We start from the raw sequence: 23,142 nt of genomic DNA on the forward strand, positions 1-23,142 counted from the left end.
GAACCTTTCTTCAATAAATCTCTCAAAGGAGACGAAATATTAGAGAACCCATCAACAAATTTGTGATAATATTCCGCCAACCCCATGAAAGATCGCAATTGTTCCTTATCAAGGGGTTGGGGAGCACTCACAATGCTATCCACCAAGGACTTTCTAGGAGAAATGCCATTGCAAGAAATCTTGTGCCCCAAATAATCTACTTCTGTCATGGCAATTCTGCATTTTTCTCTTTGTACAGTTAAACCAGCATCCTTAAGTCTAATCAAAACAGATCTTAAAGCATTGTCATGTTCAACACCGTTCTTGGCAAAAATAAGAATGTCATCCTGAAATACAGTTACGTTGCTAAGGCTTTTAAGTACTGTTTCCATCACTCTTTGAAAGACAGATGCCGCTGAGGCCAAGCCAAAGGGCATACGTTTATACATAAAAACACCTTCCGGAGTAATAAATGCAGTTAACTGTTGACACTCCTCAGACAACGGGACCTGATGGTATGCAGAAGAAAGATCAATAATGGAAAACAGTTTAGGCTCTCCCAGTGTCGACAGAATTTCCGAAATATTCGGCAAGGGATGTCTTTCAACTACAATGTTCCTATTAAGACTGCGTAAGTCGACACACAACCTCATTTTGCCATTGGCTTTAGTAACAAAAGAACGATGGGGGACAGCCATTCTGTAGCTACTACCGGTTCAATAACCCCTTTGACCATCAGACTGTCAAGTTCTTGTTTAAGTTGCGCCTTCATCTTCAATGGCACTTGGCAAACCTTATGCACAACAGGCTGAGCATTATTTTTCAGTCTAATGTGATGCTCAAAGTCTTTGAGTTTGCCAAGTCCCTCAGAAAACACTTCAGGAAATTCCTTCGTCCAGAAATCCCCCACTTCGGCAATTGAAACTGGAACAGATGCACTAGCTTGTACTATTATACCCAATTTCTTCTGTTCCTCCCAACCCAGTAAAGAAGCTCCCTTTTCTGCCACAAGGAATGTGGCTTGACAGTTTCTACCCTTGTAGCACACTCCTGCAGAGAATTGGCCGACGATATCTATATCAGAATTTGCATATCCACATACTCTAATACTGGTGGGAAGAATAACAGCATCATCCTGTTTTAGGACATTTCTCAATGTGTCCCTGGATATGATAGACCATGGTGAACAAGAGTCCACCTTCATTGAGAGTTCAACACCATCAATCCAGAACGTGTCCACAGGGCCTTTAGTATTAGTGGACAATTCCGAAATCTGAAACACATGTTTAGGGGTCATCTCTTGTATGGCAGAAGTTTGATGAACATGGTATCCTGCCTTGATGTCAACCTCCTCATGATTCAACCCTTGCTTTTACATCTGAAACAGTCTGCATACTTGGCAGGGCATGAGGGAAAATTCATTCCATGTCTGGAGCTGCCACAACGAGAACACATGCCTTTTACATTCCAAACTCCTCTCTTTATCGTAGAGGAATTGCCCCTCCTCTTTTGATCCACCACACACACCGAGACCTGATCAGAATTTGATTTGTCAATCTTGAGTTCCTTGACGTACTCAGAGGTTTGTTCAATGCTTCTCGCCATTTCAATTGCCTCTTGAAGGACGATATCTTTTGCAAGTAGCTTCTCCTGAATTCTTGGATTATTTGTGCATCTGACCAGTTGGTCCCTGATGAGCGAATCTGCTAATTGCTCAAACTCACACATATAACTTAATGCTCTGAGACAAGCAACATATGATTCCACAGATTCTGATTTCTCTTGAACTCACTGAAAGAACTTATGCCGCTCGAAACTGACATTCTTCTTTGGCTCAAAGTGGTCCCGAAGTTGTTTAAGGGCAAATGAGTATTCATCCATATCACCAGCTCCAAGGTCTCGATTTCTAGGAAGTCCATCATAAATTCTGCGCCCTTCAGTGCCGAGATTATGAAGGAGAGCTTTCTTCCGTGCAGCGGGAAATCTGTCCCCACCCATGGCCACCAAATAGTTCTCAAATACATCTTTCCACCGATCTCATGGGATGACAGGACGGCTCGGTTCGCTGACAAAAGGAAGAGGAGGTGGAATAGAGGTCATGTTTTGTCCTGGAGACAGAAACACTCTATGCACAAAATAGAATCCGGCGGCTGGGATGTGTGGGGTTGGCTGTGGAGCCACAAACAATTGAAGTCAAGAAAAGTGAAATGACCAGTGCGAACAACAAACAGTACTTTTTCCACTTTCACTTTTACAAATCCCTTTGAACTGCTTTCAAAACTGCTTGTATTCCCTTTGTTTTAGCAGTGACATGCAGAATTGGGGATCATCAGTATTATGCAGGTGCTTAAAAAAAAAAAACTTGGTTAAGCGTGTTCCCCTTTAAATAAGAATTGAGTTCTTCCGTGGATGACAATGGGCTTTGGCGAAATTCCACACGCATACAGAGAGTCACAAGGGAGATCCGGAGTAGACAATGCGCCTAGTCCCAGCCAATGGCAGCACTCTGTTGGGCGTGACGCAACAATGAGGGCTGGCGAGTTGACACGCAGTGAGGTGGGCGTGTTGAAAAGTAAGCGCACGTAGCGAACTCTCTTTGTGGCTCACACCTCGAGCCAGGCCGCGGTGGGCCGTTGCAGTGACCCTCCAAATACCACCCAAATGCAGCAAACAGGACCCGCGGGCACAGTACTCACGCGGACACTCCGCCGGATCAGCAGCTCCCTCCGCCTGCCTCTCGCCTGCTGTGTCGGAGGAGGGAGGCGTCGGAACACTTGGATCAGCAATGCGGGAACAAACGAGGGCGAACCAAACACGCGCGTGTCCTCAGGGTGCCCTAGTCTCGTCGCCAATGTTAAGTCAGGGGCCAGACGCACATTTGGTTGTGGATTTATTTTCAGTAAAGCAGATCTTAACACACAGCAGGCGCCCTCCTCAAGAGGCCGGCTCCAACTGCCTTTTCATACAAAAGAAAACCTACACAAACATTCCGATTAGAATAAACACATCAATACATTCCAGTTAGAATCTGGTTACATCATAATGTTATTGAATTGCACTGTGTTAACTTAAAATAAGTATGACACTTTTCTAAAGTTATAAGAAACTAAATCTCAACACGCTGCACAATTCTTTGTTTCTTGCCAAGTAAACTACAGAGAAAACTTCTATCCGAGTGCTACTGAGAGGCAAGAGGGTGATCAATATTAACAGTCTCATTCTCTCCACGAAAAACACCAAATTCCAACACGTCATCCTTCACTGCAGCCCATGACATTTGATTGGTTGAAAATGTTGCTGTCCATTCTCCGGAATTGTTGACCACTATAACACCACCGAGACCCCGAACTCTAGTCTTCATGTAGGTTAGAGCTGTGTCAGAAGCTTCTTCTGGTGACATTCCTGACACAAAGAAAACAAAAGAAGAAAACACTGCCGTTAATCAAGATGGTTTCCTCCCCTAAACCCCGCACACACTGGTTATTAAAGTGTGCTCTAAACTGTCTTCACGTCTTAAATTTAAAGTTTCATTTTTAGTGAGAATTGATTGTTTATGTTACAATGCATTTAATTTCAGTAAGAGTAATATCAGAATATAATGTACAGAATTTGCATCTAAATCTGAGGTTTCAAAATTCAGTACTCTGGAGCACTAAACTGTCATGAATACTTCCCAGGACAAGCACTCACTCTATGGACACCGCACTATGGCATCACCATTCTTGCGGCGTTGGCAGTTGTCAAGGCAACTTGTCAGACGCCATGCAGGCGTCGTGTTGCAGCGGCCGCATTCCTATGTAGGATAACAAGTAGATCACTATGGTTACCTAACAGGTGACGCAACGTCAACATGCCGCGTCCGTTTCCCCGGCTCCATAATGAACTGCCTGACAATAGAGCTGGCGCTCCTGATTGAAATGGGTACCCGCATTTCCTGTCTTCAGCTTGTCTAGTTGTTTTAAACCTGTCTTGACCCTGTTTCTCTGTCACACACTGCCTCTGGATCTTGATTCTGGTTGTCTACTTCTTCTGATAACCTGGTAACGAACTTGGCTGTTTATTGGATTGCTTTCAGAGTTCCCTATGTGTATAGTGACTTTTGGTTCTCTGAGACTGAGGGATTGATATACACCAGCTGTACCCTGGCAGGTTGTTTAGTGCACTGAACGGAGTACGCCCTGCTGAATTCTAAATCTGTGCACCACCCCGTAGTTAGTGCGACCTCATGCCGCCTGGGGAACAGCCCCCTACTAATCCTTTTAACACTTTCCCTCTCCCCTTATTCCGTGCTCATTTGCCCTGTTGATTAACTTGGAGTTGCTACCTATTCCCTTCACCAGATACAAGCTACTCACTATATCTATATAGGTAAGGTCTCCAGTATTTAGCAACAACACCCCCATTAGTTTGTCCAATCAGTTAATTGATTTTTCTTCTCCTGCATTCATAGTGAGGCCAGAGCTTTTTTTATGCCACCAGGCGACCATTTGAATTATCGATTGAGCCCCAAGCTGCAAGGTTAGTGTTGACACCATTCCTCGTAAATTCAGTCTACTCTACTGTATCAACGCCAAGACCTGTCCTCCTTTTCACAGCCTGGCGCACGCCTGGTGGTGTTTTGTCTTTGCTCTTTCATTTGAATTATACCTCTGTTTGTATTTACTTGAACGATCAGATGGATGTATCAAGAGACAGGACACCCTCATTGAGGAGACCCGGCCTTAAAGGTTTTGCAAGAGTCAAAACTCACATCAGGTCTCTAGACGTAGTCCTTGGGGACTACTGACACAAACAAACAGGCGTGTGTATTTTTATAGGACAACTGTCCTTCTATAGTAGCAATGAATCCTTGATCTATGGACTTTCCCATATTCTATGGCTAGCAACCTTTGGCCAGTTTGAAGAATCAGCATTAAGAAGTGTTAAAAAATAATGTCTGGCCCAATTCTATCAGGCATTTCAAAATGTATAAAGCAAAGAAAAGGTGCATTTTTCGAATTTTTACATTGGTTTTTCAATAGGGAAAAGTCTGCATTGTTTCCTCACGCCCAAACCGCTAAACGGATTTGCTGTACATTATTATTGAGGGGATTTGGGGGAAGATTAGGTGGGGGTTGAGATTAGAGGAGTGTGGGAATATGTGCTTTGGTGTTTGTTGGAAATCCATCCCATAGTTTTCTATTTAAATTAAGCATAGAGAAGGGTTCTCCATGGCACCAACAACTTTACATATCTCCAATTGCTGGGGATTTCCTTTTTTATGAGGATTTCCTTTTTCATTTTAAAAATTGCAGAGCGGGCTTAAAAAAGCACAATATTTGTATTAAAACATTATTTAAACAAAAATAGTGCTTGGGCTCCAGCTAGCTGTTTCGTTAGAAACCAGGGTTGCCCGTCGCTACAAGACACTGCAACATCAGCTCACAATCCTTTAAAGGGATAGTATGGGAGAACAACCAGCAGCACTCAGCCAAAATACCTTGGACTACCCGAGGTGCAGACATGAGTGAGGAACCTACAAGACGCAGCCAGCCTGGCCACACCATCATGAAGTTGCAGAATACTCCAATGTGCTGCCATCCCCAGACCGAGGGAGAGACCCTAGGGGTGTTCAGTCATGGCACCTTTGCTCGGTCCACAGTAGTATAGCTATGAAGGTTTAAGCCACTCGATTCCCCAGTGCCTCCACTGTGTTTTAGGTTGAGAAGAATAACCAAAAATGTGTTTGTGTGTCCATGAGACTGAGATGTGTGCATATCTGTAAGCGTGTGTGTGTGTGTGTGTGTGTGTGTGTGCATATCTGTAAGCGTGTGTGTGTGCGTGTGTGTGTGTGTGCAAATACCAAAGTGAATGAGTGAGTATACGCTTATGAGTGTGTATTGTGACGAATCATGGGATCATGTCACTTATCGACTGGAGGGAACACTCCCCTGTGTGACTACGGTGGTGAGGTCTCTAACAAATATTCCCCCAAGGGCTTGGAATAATCAAGACCTCATAAGGTGAGGCTCACCTCCCGGGGACAATGATTCCTGTTTCGGGAATGAATCTACCTATCCCCAAAGGCTGTGTGACCACATCTTTAACTTCCGTAAAATCTCTATCCTCTGTAGGGGCTGACTGACAGTACCACTGGGCGCTATCGTCATGTGCTGTGCCTTCTTCCTGCTAAGTCTGATATCATCAGTACCAATATTTCATGTAATCTTGATTCCTATGCAGGAAGTACTGAGAAGAAGTAGAATGCCAAAGGGGTAATAAGGAATAGCTACCTAAACAGGTACTGGGAAGAGGTGGCCCCGTCGAGGCCTGAAGAGTGCATCATGGACACAGACAAGCGACTATAACACTACGCTGGAGAGGACCCAGCTACCAACCATAAAAACAGAAAGTACTGCCTGAAAAGAAACCACGGAAACCAGAAAGAAGCCAGCGTGAAGACACACCTGTCCGGGAAGTTCTAAACTGGCAGCCGTGACGCAGGACGGAGTATCTAGTCTTCGTTCGAGAGGACGTGGCGGGAAGGTCAGCGGAAGCCTCGAGAGCCAGGATGAGGCCCGACCAATGCAGAAGTTCCAGACCAGTTGACGGTGGTGTGACCTCAGGTAGGTGGACCTGGTCCCTTAACACCAATATCAAAGTACCGCAGATCCTACAGAACCGAAGCGGGCAAGTGAGAATCTGAGAAAAAGTGGCGGCGAACGGCCAAAGCAGAAGAGAGGCCCACCGTTACAGGAAGAATCAGCAACGTGCGAGGTAACGGAAACCACGCTAGGGGCTAGGGCGAGACCATGAATGCATCGGGAGTGTTCTCCCTCGTCTCAGTAATTCTGACAAAGATAACCAAAGTCTCTGGAGTAGTCTCCCTCATCGCAATACTTACTTTAACAGTAATCAAAGTAAAGTAAGCCTTTGGAATAATCTTCCACATTTTAGAAATTCTTACAAAGTGGATCCAAAAGCTATTGAACCACGGAAAGTAGACGATTGGGGGACATTTAAATTACCTCTGGAAGAAGTCTGGAGGGAAGTGCAAAGCCTAATAAGAATCGTTAAGAAACATTGTCCCCAAAAGCCAAGTGAACCAGAAGGAAGTCATTCTACTGGTGTCCCAGAACAGCTTTGTTGATTAAAAACTAGGTCAACGGTTGCCAAATATTGTCAAGAAGCCTAGCCAGGGACCAGGAGAAGGGAGTAATTTCTCTTGGTATTCAAGATTTTTATGGAACGCAAACTCTTAGTTAAGACTTTCAAAGCACATCCACTAAAGTGGATATCAGTTAACCAGGAGAAGTGAGTCATTCTCTTGGTGTTCTTTATGTTGTTTTGTGTGTATGGTGGTAGGGCTAGAGTTAGGTAGTTTTGGTCAGAGGACAGGACTTTTTCTTTTGAACAACCACCTGACAACGAGCAACCGAGTTTGCCTTAGTTAGGTAAGGAATACCCTTTGGAATAGGAGGAGTTAGGCCTTTTTTTCTTATTGCTTGACAAAGAAGTATTCAGACCATTCCAGTTTGTCCGAATCCTTCCTCCAGCATGCCACAGTATATGCCATGGGGTGGTGAAGGGCTCCGGGCAAGGCTGATCATATGCAACAGTGGCATATATTGGGGGAACCCATATCCAGCATGGCCAACTGCTTTATAAGCCATGCTGTCATATTATGGATATAGATATCATGAATATTTGCTTTACAGTGACATGCTGGCATATCTTTGGGTACAGCAGGCATGTGCAAGTGCTTTACAGGTCCATACTAGACGATAGCATGGGAAACGTGTGGCCACATCAATTGGGTCCTGAATCTTATTAATCAGTGAGAGCACAGTCAGAATGTGTGTAAACATTTGCTATTTCAGGTATATGCATTTGAAAATAAAATTGTATGTGTGTTATTGTGTTGTATTGCCTGAGCTTTTGGGCTGTTAAAATATTTATTGTGTGTATTCTGTCCCCAGCTCCTGACAGTAAGGAGACGCCCCTTTAGTTGCATTAAAGGGCCATACTGGCATTATTGTGGACATAGGAATCACAAGCATGTATACGAATTACAGTGGCATGCTGACACATATTTGGGTACATTCAGCTTCAGCATAATCAGACCCAGGCCAAATGAACATGTGTTTTAGAGGGAATGCTGGCATATGTTGTAGATTTAGAAATAAGAATACAACATGTACCTAGACGGTCATGATGCCACATATTTGGACACAGCAAGCATGATGAACTGTTCTACTGGGAGCAGATATTGTGGATGGAGGCAAAAGTAACAGTGCTTCACAGTGGCTGTGCTGGCATATATTTATACACAGCCAGTATGACCAAGAGCTTCTTGGTATACATTATAATTGGTTATTTATAAAGCCCTTATTACCCAGAGGTTTCTAAGCACGGACTCGGGCATCGAACCAGTGTTGTTCCACGTTGTCTTGCTTCCAAGGCGAGCGTGTTGCTCCTGAGCTATATTGTAGACAAAGAAATCGTGAACATAACTTTATAACAGCACTCCTCCTATGTATTGTGAACATCAAATCAGTGTTTTAGGGTTGAATTGCCGGCATACATTTCGGAATTCGGCCATTATGGAAATGCTGAGTAGGATTATAGCTTTATTCTTCTCGTCCTGAAAGAAAAACTACAATTATCAGTATGCAAAGCAATGCAAGCCAAAAAAGAAATCTCCTTTGGGTATTAGACATTAGTTATGGTTAATGGGAACGAAGAAGCAGGTTAAAACCACCTGGGGTCTTACTAGGTGGATATTTTGTGGGTGCCTCCTAGCTGTGTCAGATTGGGGTGCTTTGTCTCTGAATGGCTAGGGACTGAGATAAAATGTGTTATCCAATGGGATGTGTGCATGCCTGACGGGGGTGTTGGGGGCTGTATGCATCGGATGGGGGGAGTGGCATTACTATAATGTGGGACATGTGGGTGTGCGACTGTGAAAGTGGCATGGGTGTCTGATGGGGTTTGGCAGGGCCCTGGTGTCTTTTGGGGTTTAAAAGAGGCTAGGTGACTGGAGGCGTGGGGGGTTGGTAGATCAGCCAGGCCTGGGGATCCGATGATGGGGCAGGTGTTTGAGTTGGAGGGATCAGGCACTTTATGGGGAGCGCCCTCGTGTCTGATGGAAGTCGTGCAGGGCCAGTGAGTCTGTGGGGGGATAGATCTGTAACACAGGTGTCTGGGCCGGATGTCTGGTGAGTGATGGGGGTGTATGCTGTGATTGAACAGGTGTGTGGATGTCCAGGTGTTTTATAAGAAGGTGCGTCTCTGATGAGATGTTTGGCTGATGGGTTTGAATATTTGATGGGACTGTATTGATGTCTGAACCAAGAGGAGTATGGGTAGGCAGGGAAAAAGGTGCATTATGCTTAAATGCCAATGCCTTTTGGGAGATACTCCGTGAATCATGTTTTCTTTCTATGCAACGTGACTTGTGGTCTTGAAAAGTGTTTCAATGACGCTGCACTGCACACCAGAAGGAAAGAAGAGAGGACCCGATCCCTGCATGGAAAAGTAAGATACAACAAAAAATCATAACTGCTTGTGTGTTGTGATTTCATGTATGTATGCTGTTAGAGGGTCATGTCATGACCCCATCAAGGGGAGGGATGGGTACCTTCTTCAACCTGGGTAAGGAGGTCCCCTGGGACAAAAGCCACAGCCACCCCTGTCTCAGGTGATGATCAGTCCCTGAAAACCCCCAATGAGCCACAAATGTTACCACGGTTACCGCTATCTCCCAAAGCCTCTCAGTGCATGTAATGGCAACTGTTCCCTCCTTTCTTTTGCAGGACTCAATCTCCCACAGCATATCATGGAGTAACTAAGAAAACTCAGGCATGAGCTTGTAGAACAGAATCACGAATAGCCAGGAGATGGACTTTAAAGTTCCCTGCCAAATAGAAATAAGATTCCCTGGCAACTAGAAATGAGATGCCCAACACCCAGCTTACCAACCCCAATGTACCACAGGCAAATGGGTGCCAGCAGAAACCGAGAGTGAGGAGAGACTGCAGGGGGAAAGGAGATGCACAGAAACCCTCCTCGAACCGAATTGGCAACAAAACTCACTAACACCCGAAGAAAGCCACAGGGAGAATATGCAGCCAGAGCCTCTGACTGCTACCACACCAGAGACTGGATATACAACTTTTGCTTGAAAAGGAGGAGGGATATGGGGGTGGGGGGTTTAAAGCCCATCACCTGTGTAAAACAGCTCCTGGAAAAAAGACAGTCACCAATTGGTGCATAGGGTCAGGCGATTACTGCACGCAATGGAAGGAGGAGGGGGAGGAAGGACCAGCAGGACCACTGTATGAAAAGAGACGCAAGGAAAGGTAGAGTTTGGGTTGCAGGGGTGAGGTCAGGAGGCGGTGTGACGGTGGACCAAGAGACAAGGCAGAGAAAAGACGAAGCAACCGAGTACTGGAGAGTTGTTGGCAGAATTTGAGCAGAGTGAAGGTGAGAGATTTGTGGGCGAGAGTTGTAACAGTTATGTGTTTGTAGTGTGAAGGGAAGGAGGCTGTACAAAAGGTTAGTGAAAGATAGAGCCAGAGTGGGAGATAGGAGTAGGGAGTGAGAGTAGTAGCTCAGAGTGAGAGGGAGTGGGTTCTGGGAGAAAGAAAGGGTAGAAGAAAGAGGAGTAAGGCGTGGGGCATATGATATGATATGATATGGCATTTATAACGTGCCTATACACATGTGTTTCAAGGCACGACAAGGCAAGGGAGGGAGAACAGAGGGAAGACAGAAAACGGTCCTACTAGGCCAGGTGTCATTCAGATCGAGCAAGTGCATGGGAAGGGGAAAGGAGGAGAAGTGCGGGGGAGAAGGGGGAGTGGATAGTGCAGTACATGGGATAAGAAAAAAAAATATATATATATAAATAATAAATAAGAGTAAGTTAAAGTACGGCCAGCAGGTGGCAAGTGCAAGGTTAAGTGCAGACATCAAGTGTCAAGTGCTGGTTGTGGGACATTAGGGATACAGGAACAGTACACAAGTGCGGGAGTTGCCAGGAAGGCAGTGCAGGAGTGCGACTGGTGGGGGAGGGGACCTGAGGGTGACCAGTGCAATATCAGTGTCAGCAACCAGGAAGTCAGCAAGGGAGAGGAGAAAAAAATCAGAAGCAAAGAGAAAGGTTTTGAGGTGCGTCCGGAACTGAAGATGATTCTCCTCAAGTTTCAGGAGGCAAGGAGGCTGTTCCAGAGGGAGGCCCCAGTCGAGGAAAGAGATCTACCACCAACTTGATGCTTGGAGAAGCGACTGACGCTGAGGGAGTTTGGAGGTAGATGAGCGAAGAGCTCGAGAGGGAAGGTATTTAGGGAGAGAGAGTTGAAGGTATTGAAGCCCCAGGCCCCAGAAGGACTTGTGGACGATGCAAAGGGTTTTGAATTTTATCCTCGCAGCCACTGGGAGCCAGTGCAGAGATTTTAATCCTAGAGAGATACGATCCCTGGGCCTGAGGCCAAGGACAAATCTCACAGTCCTGTTCTGGATAAGTTGCAGAGGGCGGAGCGTAGAAGCATGGAGATTTAGAAAGAGGCTGTTGCAATAGTCTAGCCTAGAGAGAACCAAAGCTCTGGAGACAGTGAGCTTCTGGGGGAAGGAGAGGAAAGGAAGAATACCTCTGAGGAGGTGCAGCTGGTAGTGTGACTTCTTAGAGACTTCAGAGATGTGAGGAGAGAAGGAGAGTGTAGAGTCGAAGATGACCCCAAGGTTTTTAGCCTTGCTGGTGCGAACAGGAAGAGGGCCACGAGAGGCCAGCCAGAGAGCTACAGAAAAGGAGGGAGCGGGTGTGCCGATGAGGAGACTCTAAGTGGTCATTGGCAGCATACCACTCCTGGATAGCCGACAGTCAGAGATGAGGGAAGTAGAGGCGGAGGCCGAGGGTAGCCTGAAGATGAGCTGGCTGTCATCCGCATAGCAGTGAAAGTTGGGGCAGAGAGCGGCAATGCGGTGGACCAGGAGTGCCAGGTATTGGTTGAACAGCCAGGGAGAGAAGTTAGACCCCTGGGGGACACCACAGGTGGAGAAAAAGATAGCAGAGAGGAAGGACCCAAGTTGGACCTGGGAGGGTCGGTCAGAGAGGAAAGAAGTCAGCCACGCCAGAGCCTGACCAGTGATACTCAGGTTATGACGGAGACGGTTGAGCAGGATGGCATGGTTGACAGTGTCAAAGGCAGAGTAGAGATCAAGCAGGATGAGGACGCAAGGGGTGTTAGAGTCAAGGTTGGAGAGCAGGTCTTCATGGATGTTCAGGAGAGCAGTTTCCGTGCTTCTGGCAGCTCTGAAGCCAGACTGATGGTCATGTAGCCAATCGACAGATTCAGTGTGGATATTAAGCTGGGAGATGGCCAGTTTCTCCAGAAGATTTCCCAGGAAGGGAGTGATTATTGGAGATTAGGCGGTAGTTGGCTGGGCAGGAGGGGTCGGCAGTGGGTTTCTTAAGAAGGGGGTGCACAAGGAAGTGCTTCAGGGGGGATGGGAAGACTCCAGTGGCGAAGGAGTGATTGCAGAAATTAGCCAGGGCAGGAGCCAGTGAGTCAATGTGGTCCTTGATGGTTTTGGAGGAACATGGGTGAACCTGTTTTGACAAGACTTTCATAGATCGGACTTGTCTTGAAACCTTGTCTGTGGAGAAAAGGGGAAAGGTAGAGAAGGAGGGAGGAGAGGTGGCTGCAGAGGGGCCAGAGGAAGAGCAGGGAGTGGGGGGAGGGAGGAGATAGGAGGAGAGAGAGGACAGGATGTCCTGAGTTTAAGAGATGAAGTGAGAAGCCAGAGCCGTACAGAGGGCCTGGGAGGGGATAGGAGATTTAGAGACTGCGCCAGGATTGGCCAGTTCCTTGCAGTTTCTAAAGAGTTTGGCCGAGTTGTTTGATGCCGCAGAGATGCAGGCTTGGATGTGCGCTCTCTTCTTGGTTAGGACAGAGAGCCGGTATTGCCTTTGCAGCAGGTGGCAAGCAAGTTTGTCAGAGGATGTACATGAAGCACGCCATTTCCTTTTGGCCACCCTACACTTGCGTTTTAGGGTCAGAGTCATACCAGGAGTTGCACTTGGCTTTGGGCTCCAGGTGTATTCTCATGACAGGGGCAAGGATATCAAGAGTATCAGATATAGCAGAGGGGAGAGGACTGTGTCTTGGATGAGAGTCAGCCAAAGAGGGAAGGGGGGGGGGGTGAGAAGGTGGCAGCAAAAGCTTCAGATGACATGCGCTTCATGGGTCGGATGACCGAGAAGGTGGGTGGCAGTGATGGAAGTGGCTTTGCCTGAGGGGTGGGGAGGGGGAGGAGGGAGGAGAGGACAAAGTGATCACTCCAGGAGAGAGGAGTGGTGAGAGGGACAGAGAGGGGAAGGTCAGAGGAGATCAGAACATCAAGAGTGTGTCCTGCAGAATGAGTCGAGCCGGAGGGGAGAATAGTGAGTGAGCGAGAGTCGCAGAGGTCACGAAAGAGTCCAGAGGGAGGACAGGAGGCATCCAGGTGGATGTTGAAGTCTCCAAGAAGGAGGAGTTGAGTAGTTGAGGCCAGGAGTGAGGAGGAGAGGTCCGCCCACTCAGAGAGGAAGGATGAAATCTGACCAGGTGGCCAATAGATAGTAGCCATGGTAAGTGAATGGCTAGGGTAGAGAGAGCCTGCAGACTAGGCATTCAAAGGAGGAGTAGGCCTGCGTAGGAGTGACAGAGGCAGGAATCCACTCGGGGAAGATCAGGGCTACACCCCCACCAGAGCGATTGGCCCTGGGGGTGTAGAGGATCTTGTAGCCTTCAGGTAGAAGTGTATTGAAGCTTGTGACAGCTGGCCGTGAACCAATCTCAGTGAGACCGAGGACATCAAGGTCAAGTTCTTCCAGAAGGCGGCAGATATCAGAGGAGTGTTTGATAGCAGAGCGAGAGTTTAGAGTAGCAATATGGAGAAGGTTGCCATCCTAGAAGGACTTCCGGGGAGAGGTACAAATCAGAGGTATGCCCTGCGGAGGTGTTAAAGGAGTCCGAGAGGGGGCAGAGAGGGAAGGGGAAGGCAAGGAAGCCAAGGCGGATGTAGAGGTGGGAGGTGATGTAGTCAAGGAAAGGGGAGAGGGGACAGCAGGAGAAGAAAGTAAATTGATGAGGCGCAGGAAGTGTCTATCAAAGAGGTGAATGATGGCCTGCGGGCCTTGGACCAGGACGGTCCCATTGGAGTAGACATTAATGATGACTTTAGAGGAAAGCAAGGATGCCAGGAGGGCGTCCCAGCGGGTGCCACTATTAATGGGAGAATAGGAGAAAGGGAAGAGCACACTGACCATATGGAGGGTCCATAGGTCTGACGAAGGCACGACAAAGAGGATGTGTAACGCTCACCTGGTTCCCACGGAGGCGCGGCGTCGAAGGCGCAGAACTCTGAAGATGGACAGGAAGGGCCCCTCTATTCTGGCTTCCCTGGCTAGTTGGATACCCTCCTGTGCGTGAAAAGGGAGTATTACCAACTGTGGAACAATGCTCAAGCCTCCCATTCCCTTCCAACCCTCCACGATACCTCCTCCACGATTCCCCGTGAAGCCTCACCTTAGGGTTTGGAAGGATGAGCTCTCCATCCTGCTTCTGATGCAGGGGCGCGTTTAAACCGAGTTACTTCACTGGATTGAGGATTGATGGGAGTTCAGGTAAGCTTGACTGTTCAGGTAAGGCGCTGTAAAAGTTCTGTTCAAAAGTTCAAGCTTAATAATAATGTTCGTTGTCTAATTGCAGCAAGCGCTAATGCTTATGTCTTTTTCCCCTTAGGGGCCGGGGTTCGGAGTGCCGGAGATATGGCGCCGACCCGAAGTGAAACAGTTCTGGATGAGCGCTCAGGTAATGTCTTTGCATTCGCTCATTCAATGTCTTTGTCTTTTTTCCCCATAGGGGCAGGGGTCCGGAGATGCCAGGAAGCGGCAGGACCCGAAATGCAGTGGGAATAATCCAACAGGTAAGACTTAAAAGGAAACTGAGCTTTCCTTATTCCTTTTCTCCCTCTCACCTTTGTTCTTGTCTTTTTTCCTCTAGGCGCCGGGGCGTAGCTGAATCCGGAAGATCGCTGCTGAAGATGGAAGCGCCTTGCAAAGGTGAGTAAAATGCAGCGCTGCAGCGATCGAAACAAAATGCCTTTAAAATGATGTCTTCCTTTTCAGGGCCGTTGGAGAAATGACTCCGGGATGCAGATTTAGCAGGTAAGGGCTTTTCTTCTCCTATTCTCTTCCTTTCTCCCCTTGCAGGTGTTCCAGGGTGCTGGCAGGCGTGGCTGAAGTCAGGATGCAGGAGCTGATATGGTGAGCGTCCAGCTGCTAGGTGCAGAACAACGCGAAGCACGTGTGGCTGTTCGGGTGGGGTTTAAATAGCCTTGGAAGAAGTTCCTGGTATGTATCCTTTCACCAATCAGGTATGTATCCTTCCCCGACCACACCCGGGTGGTGAAGTAGTCCTACAGGTAAAGTAGTCCCATTCAGGCCTCAAGAGGGCCTGGATGAAGCAGCAAGGTCTGCATCAGGTAAGTGTGCACCCAAGCACTTAAACACATATCCTCTTCTATGAGCCTGGCGCCTAAGGCGCCAGGACTGGGGTCTGCTATGAGCCTGGCGCCCAAGGCGCCAGGACTGAGTCCAAAGGGCCCCGACTTGGGCCTGCTGAGACTTCCCTGGGGAAAATGATGTCTGCCTCTGGGGTTGCTGGGCCCGGCCTGGCTCCTTGGAGGTAGGCATCATGACAGTACCCCCCCTCAAGGCCCCTCCCAAGGTCTTTTCCTCCGGGGGTTTTGGTTTGTGAGGGAATCTTCGATGGAATCGTTGAATTAATCGTGGTGCGTGAACATAGTTACTGGGTTCCCAAGATCTTTCCTGAGGTCCATATCCTTTCCAATCAACAAGATGGAAGAGTTTCGACTTAACTATCTTGGAATCTAAAATGTCTTTCACTTCGAATTCTAATTCTCCATCAATTTGGACAGGGCCTGGGGGCTCAGACAGTCTGGTTCCAGGTTGTACTGGTTTTAGAAGAGATGCGTGAAAAACGGGATGAATCCGCATGTTGGATGGTAAATCGAGTTTAAAGGCCACTGGGTTGATAATAGCTTTAATGGGGTAAGGCCCAATGAATCTGGGATTAAAAGTTTGCTGACCCTTGAGGGGTAGATGTTTAGTTGCTAGCCATACCTGATCTCCTACTTGGTAAGGAGGAGTTTTACTTCGGTGCAAATCAGCGTTTTCTTTATACTTTTTCTTGGCTTGCTGTAAGTGGGTTGTAGCTTCTTTGAAGGCTTGGGTTATTGTGGAATGTAGGTGATTTACTGCAGGCATCTCCAGGGTCAGAGGTGGATCTAGGTCAGAGGTCCGAGGATGGTGACCATACAGGGTATAAAAAGGAGTCTGTCCGGTTCCAGAATGCACTGAATTGTTGTATGCATATTCTGCAATCCAAAGGATGTCCTTCCAATTCAACTCGGATTGGTGTAACATGCACCGCAGATATTGCTCGAGAGTCTGATTGGTTCTCTCGGTTTGTCCGTCGGTCTGGGGGTGGTGGCTGGTGGATAACCGCACGTCTATTTGTGCTAGTTGGCAACATTTCTTCCAAAAGTGGGAGATAAATTGACTTCCACGGTCTGAGACTAATATGGAAGGGAAACCATGTAACTGCACTATATTTTCCATAAATTCCTTGGCCAAGGTGGAAGCTGACGGCAATCCTTTTAAAGGGATAAAAATGGGCCATTTTGGAGAATAGATCCACTATTACGAGAATCGTGTTGTAACCACCACAAGGAGGCAGGTCAGTTATAAAGTCCATTGACAAGGTGTGCCAAGGTGCTGGTGGAATGTCCAAAGGTTGAAGTAGGCCGGATGGCCTTTTCTTTTGACTCTTATTTTGGGCACAGATTCCGCAAGACAACACAAACGACTTTATGTCTTTTCTCCAAGAAGGCCACCAGAAGTGGCGTTTGATCTTTTCTTCTATTTTCGCGATACCGGGGTGTCCTTCCATTAATGATTCATGATGACGGGTAATGACAAGTTCCTGCAATTCTTTACTTGGCAGAAATAACCGCTCTTGGAAGGGTAAATCATCCTTAACGGTGTAGTGAGGACCCTTTTTACTCCATTCCAGTAAGGCAGAAGAGTCGAAAAGCTGTTTTACTTGAGCTTGGGTGTCCTCAATGGTTTGCAATGAAGTCAAGCCCAGAATTCTTTGTTCCGGTATGATTGGCACAGGTTCTAAACTCGAATTGGGTTCTTCCATGCCTATCCGGGATAAGGCATCTGCCTTACCATTCTTGCAGCCAGGGCGATAGGTAATTACAAAATCAAATTCCGCAAAGAATAAAGCCCATCAGAGTTGTCGCAAAGATTGAGCTTTGGCCGTCTTTAAATACTGCAAATTTCTGTGGTCCGTAATTACGGTGATGGTGTGTCTTGCACCGAGAAGATAGTGACGCCAAGCCTTGAAAGCTGATTTAATAGTCAGTAGTTCTTTGTCGGTAATTGCGTAATTGAGTTCAGGTGGAGAGAATTTTCTGGACCAAAAGGCTACAGGGTGTAGTTGGTTAGTTTCTGGGTCTCTTTGCGACAGGACAGCTCCCATGGCCGAACTGGATGCATCGGTTTCCACGATGTAAGGGAGATCTGGGCGCGGGTGCTTCAATACAGGTGCAGAGGTGAATTTGGTTTTCAGGTCCTGAAAGGCTTGTTCAGCCTCAAGAGTCCATTCAAAGCGTTTATTTTTCTTTAGGAGAGCTGTGATGGGTTGAACAGTTCGAGAAAATTCCGGGATGAACCTTCGATAGAAATTGGCAAAGCCAAGCATGCTTTGCACTCCCTTCACAGAGCTAGGAGATGGCCATTTGAGAATGGCGTCCACTTTCCGCGAGTCCATTCGGATTCCTTGAGGTGTCAGGATGAATCCGAGAAACTCCACTTCTGTGGTATGAAAAACGCATTTTTCGAGCTTGGCAAATAATTTGTGCTGGCGCAATTTCTCAAGAACTGCCCTAACATGATTTCTGTGATCAGATTCTGAGGAGGAATACACCAGGATGTCGTCAATATAAACGATGACACAAACATCGATAAGATCCCGAAGAACATCATTCATGAAGTACTGAAAGGCGAAACCGAAGGGCATTACTTGATATTCGAAGAGCCCAAATTTGGTGCGGAATGCAGTCTTCCACTCGTCGCCCTCTTTTATACGTACCAGGTGGTAAGCTCCTCGGAGATCTAGCTTGGTGTACACACGAGCATCTTTTACTTGGTCGATAAGCTCAGGTATCAGGGGCAACGGGTAACGATTCTTAATCGTTATCTGATTTAGGGCGCGGTAGTCAATACAGGCCCTAAGGTCTTCTTCCTTTTTAGATACGAAGAACAAAGCGGAAAAGACTGGTGACTTTGATGGGCGAATGAAGCCATTGGCCAGGTATTGATCCAAATACTGGCGCAAATGCAGGTTCTCAGGTTCAGTAAGAGCATAAATCCTACTACAAAGTAGTTGTGCATTGGGTACCAAGTCGATTTGGCAATCGTAAGATCGATGGGGAGGTAAGGTGTTAGCCTGCTCTTTCTGAAAAATGTCTTGGAATTCTTGGTATTCAGATGGTAGCTGTACAGGGGTGGAAGTTACAGAGGCTAGACCCATAGCTGAATTCCTTGGGTAACAGGTTGGTTCACAATCAGGAAAAGTTATCTTCTTTGCTCGCCAGTCTATTCTCGGATTATGTGTTTCTAACCAAGGGATACCAAGAAGTACTTGAAATTGTGGGGCCTTGATCACATCAAACACGATTGCTTCCCGATGTCCGTCCTGACCCACCAGAGTGATTTCAACTGTGGAATGCGTTACAGGCCCTGAGGCTATTTCGGTTCCATCAACTGTAGTAATTACATCTTGGGTTACTTTCGGGCGGAGAGGAAGCTTAATCCTGGAAGCCAATTCACGGTCTATGTAATTTCCAATAGCTCCACTGTCTATGTATGCTTTTATAGCATGCAACTGCTGAGGCTGTTTTGGGTTCACAAGCACCATTGGCATGACAAAATGCGAGGTCAAAGAGTTTGTTTTCAAGCTCGGCAAGCGGACCCCTACGCTTGTCGGGCTGGGTCGTTTCCCGAACCAGGTGTCAATAACTCGTTATCAGTGGCTCCAACCACCTTCTTGGGTGGTTTAACTGGACAACTTTGAAGAAAGTGACCGGAAGTTCCGCAATACAGACAAAGTTGCATTTGTCGCCTTCTCTCTCGTTCCTTCTGCGTTAATGGTCCTTTAACACTGCCAATTTGCATAGGTTCAGAAACGTCAGTACTCTTGGAGTTAACGTGGGTCTTGATAGGTACTCTGGTTTCATACTTGAGCCGATCTGCTTTTCTATTTTGAAGTCTGTGATCAAGTTGAACCACTAAGTCTATGTAGTCTGCGCAGGCCTGGGGTGGATCTACTATCTGAGCTATAACATCTTTAAGCTCTCCGCGCAGGCCTCGATGAAACAATGTGATCCTTTTATTTTCAGGCCATCCGGTTTCCACAACTAGTCTATTAAAGGTGGCGATATAGGACAAAAGATCCTGATTACCTTGTCGTAAGGATAGCAGTTCGTTGTCAAGGGCCTGTCCCTGCGAGTGTCGAGCGAACAATCTTTCCATGCTGGCCTGGAAGCCCTGGAAATCCCGGAGAATGGGATCATCCTGATTTACCAATGGAATAGACCAATCGGCAGCACAGCCACTCAGGTAAGATAGTACAAAGGCTACTTTGGTCTGGTCGTTGGGGAAGGCCCCGGGCCTGCATAAAAAGTGTAAACGGCATTGGTTCATAAAAACGGCATATTTCTTGGGATCCCCCACAAAACGTTCCGGTGGGGCCAAAGGCATGTGTCCAGGTAGATTAATTTGTACCGGGTTATTCGAACCAATTGTTGTAGAAATATCTCCGGAAACAGGTAAAGGAGTGTGCTCTGCCTGGCCCTGCAATAACCTTTTGGCCAGATCATCAGTTCTTTCCTTGGATAGGATTAGTTCCCTTCTGAGAGCATTAGTCTCCTGGCGGGCTGAGTGCACTTCTGCCCGTAATTCCCCTAAAAGATGGGCCAGCTGATCTGTCTCGGAAGTCTCCATAGCGCCCAGGTGGGAAATTGTGGTAAGGCTTCGCCTTCTGTAACGCTCACCTGGTTCCCACGGAGGCGCGGCGTCGAAGGCGCAGAACTCTGAAGATGGACAGGAAGGGCCCCTCTATTCTGGCTTCCCTGGCTCGTTGGATACCCTCCTGTGCGTGAAAAGGGAGTATTACCAACTGTGGAACAATGCTCAAGCCTCCCACTCCCTTCCAACCCTCCACGATACCTCCTCCACGATTCCCCGTGAAGCCTCACCTTAGGGTTTGGAAGGATGAGCTCTCCATCCTGCTTCTGATGCAGGGGCGCGTTGAAACCCAGTTACTTCACTGGATTGAGGATTGATGGGAGTTCAGGTAAGCTTGACTGTTCAGGTAAGGCGCTGTAAAAGTTCTGTTCAAATGTTCAAGCTTAATAATAATGTTCGTTGTCTAATTGCAGCAAGCGCTAATGCTTATGTCTTTTTCCCCTTAGGGGCCGGGGTTCGGAGTGCCGGAGATATGGCGCCGACCCGAAGTGAAACAGTTCTGGATGAGCGCTCAGGTAATGTCTTTGCATTCGCTCATTCAATGTCTTTGTCTTTTTTCCCCATAGGGGCAGGGGTCCGGAGATGCCAGGAAGCGGCAGGACCCGAAATGCAGTGGGAATAATCCAACAGGTAAGACTTAAAAGGAAACTGAGCTTTCCTTATTCCTTTTCTCCCTCTCACCTTTGTTCTTGTCTTTTTTCCTCTAGGCGCCGGGGCGTAGCTGAATCCGGAAGATCGCTGCTGAAGATGGAAGCGCCTTGCAAAGGTGAGTAAAATGCAGCGCTGCAGCGATCGAAACAAAATGCCTTTAAAATGATGTCTTCCTTTTCAGGGCCGTTGGAGAAATGACTCCGGGATGCAGATTTAGCAGGTAAGGGCTTTTCTTCTCCTATTCTCTTCCTTTCTCCCCTTGCAGGTGTTCCAGGGTGCTGGCAGGCGTGGCTGAAGTCAGGATGCAGGAGCTGACACGGTGAGCGTCCAGCTGCTAGGTGCAGAACAACGCGAAGCACGTGTGGCTGTTCGGGTGGGGTTTAAATAGCCTTGGAAGAAGTTCCTGGTATGTATCCTTTCACCAATCAGGTATGTATCCTTCCCCGACCACACCCGGGTGGTGAAGTAGTCCTACAGGTAAAGTAGTCCCATTCAGGCCTCAAGAGGGCCTGGATGAAGCAGCAAGGTCTGCATCAGGTAAGTGTGCACCCAAGCACTTAAACACATATCCTCTTCTATGAGCCTGGCGCCTAAGGCGCCAGGACTGGGGTCTGCTATGAGCCTGGCGCCTAAGGCGCCAGGACTGAGTCCAAAGGGCCCCGACTTGGGCCCGCTGAGACTTCCCTGGGGAAAATGATGTCTGCCTCTGGGGTTGCTGGGCCCGGCCTGGCTCCTTGGAGGTAGGCATCATGACAGGATGTCGGTGAAAGTTTCCTTGGAGGAGGCACAGGTGCAGGTATCAGCGATTGGGAGGCCTGGTTTGGAGACCAGGATGTCCTTTTTAAACTTATTCCTACCAGATTTAGTGAGGAGAGCAGTATAGTCAATAGAGAAGTAGTTAGAAAAGATAGGAGAGACAGAGAGCACCATAGAGTAGGTGGGAGAGGAGGGGGGTGGAATGGAGAGGGGGAGACACTAGCGAAGGACACTAGAGTAGGCAGACAAGACAGCGAGAGGCAAGCAGTTGTGCAATAGGACAGAATACAACACCCAGGCAGACAAGATAGCGAGAGGCAAGCAGTTGCACAATAGGCCCGAATACAACACTCAGGATAGAGCTTTCCAAATGTGCCGGTTTGAGACAGGTAGGAGGGCACACCCAAGTTTGAGAATCCTCAATAGGGGAGAAAAGGCCTGGTTTCTCTGCAATGCAAATTTTAAATACTGTAACAGTGCATATTAGAAAACACAGGGGAGATAATCAGAGGTGGCTGGCAAGTGGCGTCCCCTGGGCATACCTGCAAACACAACCAGGAGCTGCCCTTTGCCTAGGGGCCCTTAGCCGTGGGGGTTGAAGGGCAGGGGCTGCCCTGGGGAGGACAGGGATAAGGAGGTAAAAGCCAATCAGCGGGTGTGGGGGTGGGCATGATGAAAGGCGGGCAGGAGGAGTGGAAAGAGAGAGAAAGAGAGAGAGAGAGAGAGAGAGAGAGAGAGATAGGAGAAAGCAGAAGGGGAGCAGGGATCAGGGTACACGGGCCGGGAGTCCAGCAAAGTAAAATAATACAAAACAAAATGCCTCATAGAGGCTCTCAACAGGTGGAAAGCACTGGAACCACCTGCTCTGCCAAGGTGGAAATGGGGAGCGTGGTCAGTGACCAGCAAGGTAGACTATTCCTCGAGCACCGGCTCACGGAGGAGAAGCCAATGTGGGCATGATGGGAGGCGAGCGGGAGGAGGGGAAAGAGAGAGAGAAAGCGGAAGGGGAGTGGGGATCAGGGTACACGGGCCAGGCGCCCAGCAAAGTAAAATAATACAAAGCAAAGGCTCTCACCATGAGGAAAGCGCTGGAACCATCCGCTCTGTTGAGGTGGAAAATGAGGAGAAGGGTGTAGGAGGGACGTGATAGCCCTGAGGATGGGTTGAGAAGATGGGCATAGAGAGGTGAGAAGAGGGCTGTAGTGTGGAGAGGGCAGAATAGTAATGCGGAGAGGGCAGAGTAGTAATGTGAGAGAGCAGTAGTAGTATTGTGGAAAGAGTAGTAATAGTGTTAAGATAGGAGAATAGTAAGAGTAGGGAAAGTGTTAGGAAAGACAGTAATAGCATCGGAGGGTGGAGATAGGTGGTGGAAGGAGAGAGAGATATCTGAGGTACAGAGGAGAGAGACATAGAAAGGAGAAAGGGTAGGTGAAGTTGGATGCAGGAGCGTTGTAGGACCAGTAAAAGAAAATCAGTAAGATTAAGGAGACAGAGTGGGGTTTGAGTGTCTGACACACAGCCATACAAAACCCTATAGAACTAATCTAATGGTAGAGTAGAAAATGTATGAATAGATGGAGAAGGCAATTGCCTTAGGTCTTGGCCAGTAGGAA

At 47.7% G+C, this 23,142-nt stretch overlaps 1 protein-coding gene across 1 annotated transcript in view; it reads right to left on the minus strand.

The window, feature by feature from the left end:
- Positions 1 to 2,852: 2,852 nt before the first annotated feature.
- Positions 2,853 to 23,142, minus strand: part of ASRGL1 (asparaginase and isoaspartyl peptidase 1) — a 568,063-nt gene continuing 547,773 nt past the window's right edge. Inside the window, exon 8 of the mRNA XM_069606224.1 lies at positions 2,853 to 3,381. Coding sequence (XP_069462325.1) covers positions 3,158 to 3,381 — 224 coding nt within the window. The 3' untranslated portion in view covers positions 2,853 to 3,157. The remainder of the gene's footprint in view (positions 3,382 to 23,142) is intronic.

The sequence above is a fragment of the Ambystoma mexicanum genome, chromosome 4p (assembly GCF_040938575.1).
Source record: "Ambystoma mexicanum isolate Mex_15411 chromosome 4p, UKY_AmexF1_1, whole genome shotgun sequence".
NCBI classification, from domain to species: domain Eukaryota; kingdom Metazoa; phylum Chordata; class Amphibia; order Caudata; family Ambystomatidae; genus Ambystoma; species Ambystoma mexicanum.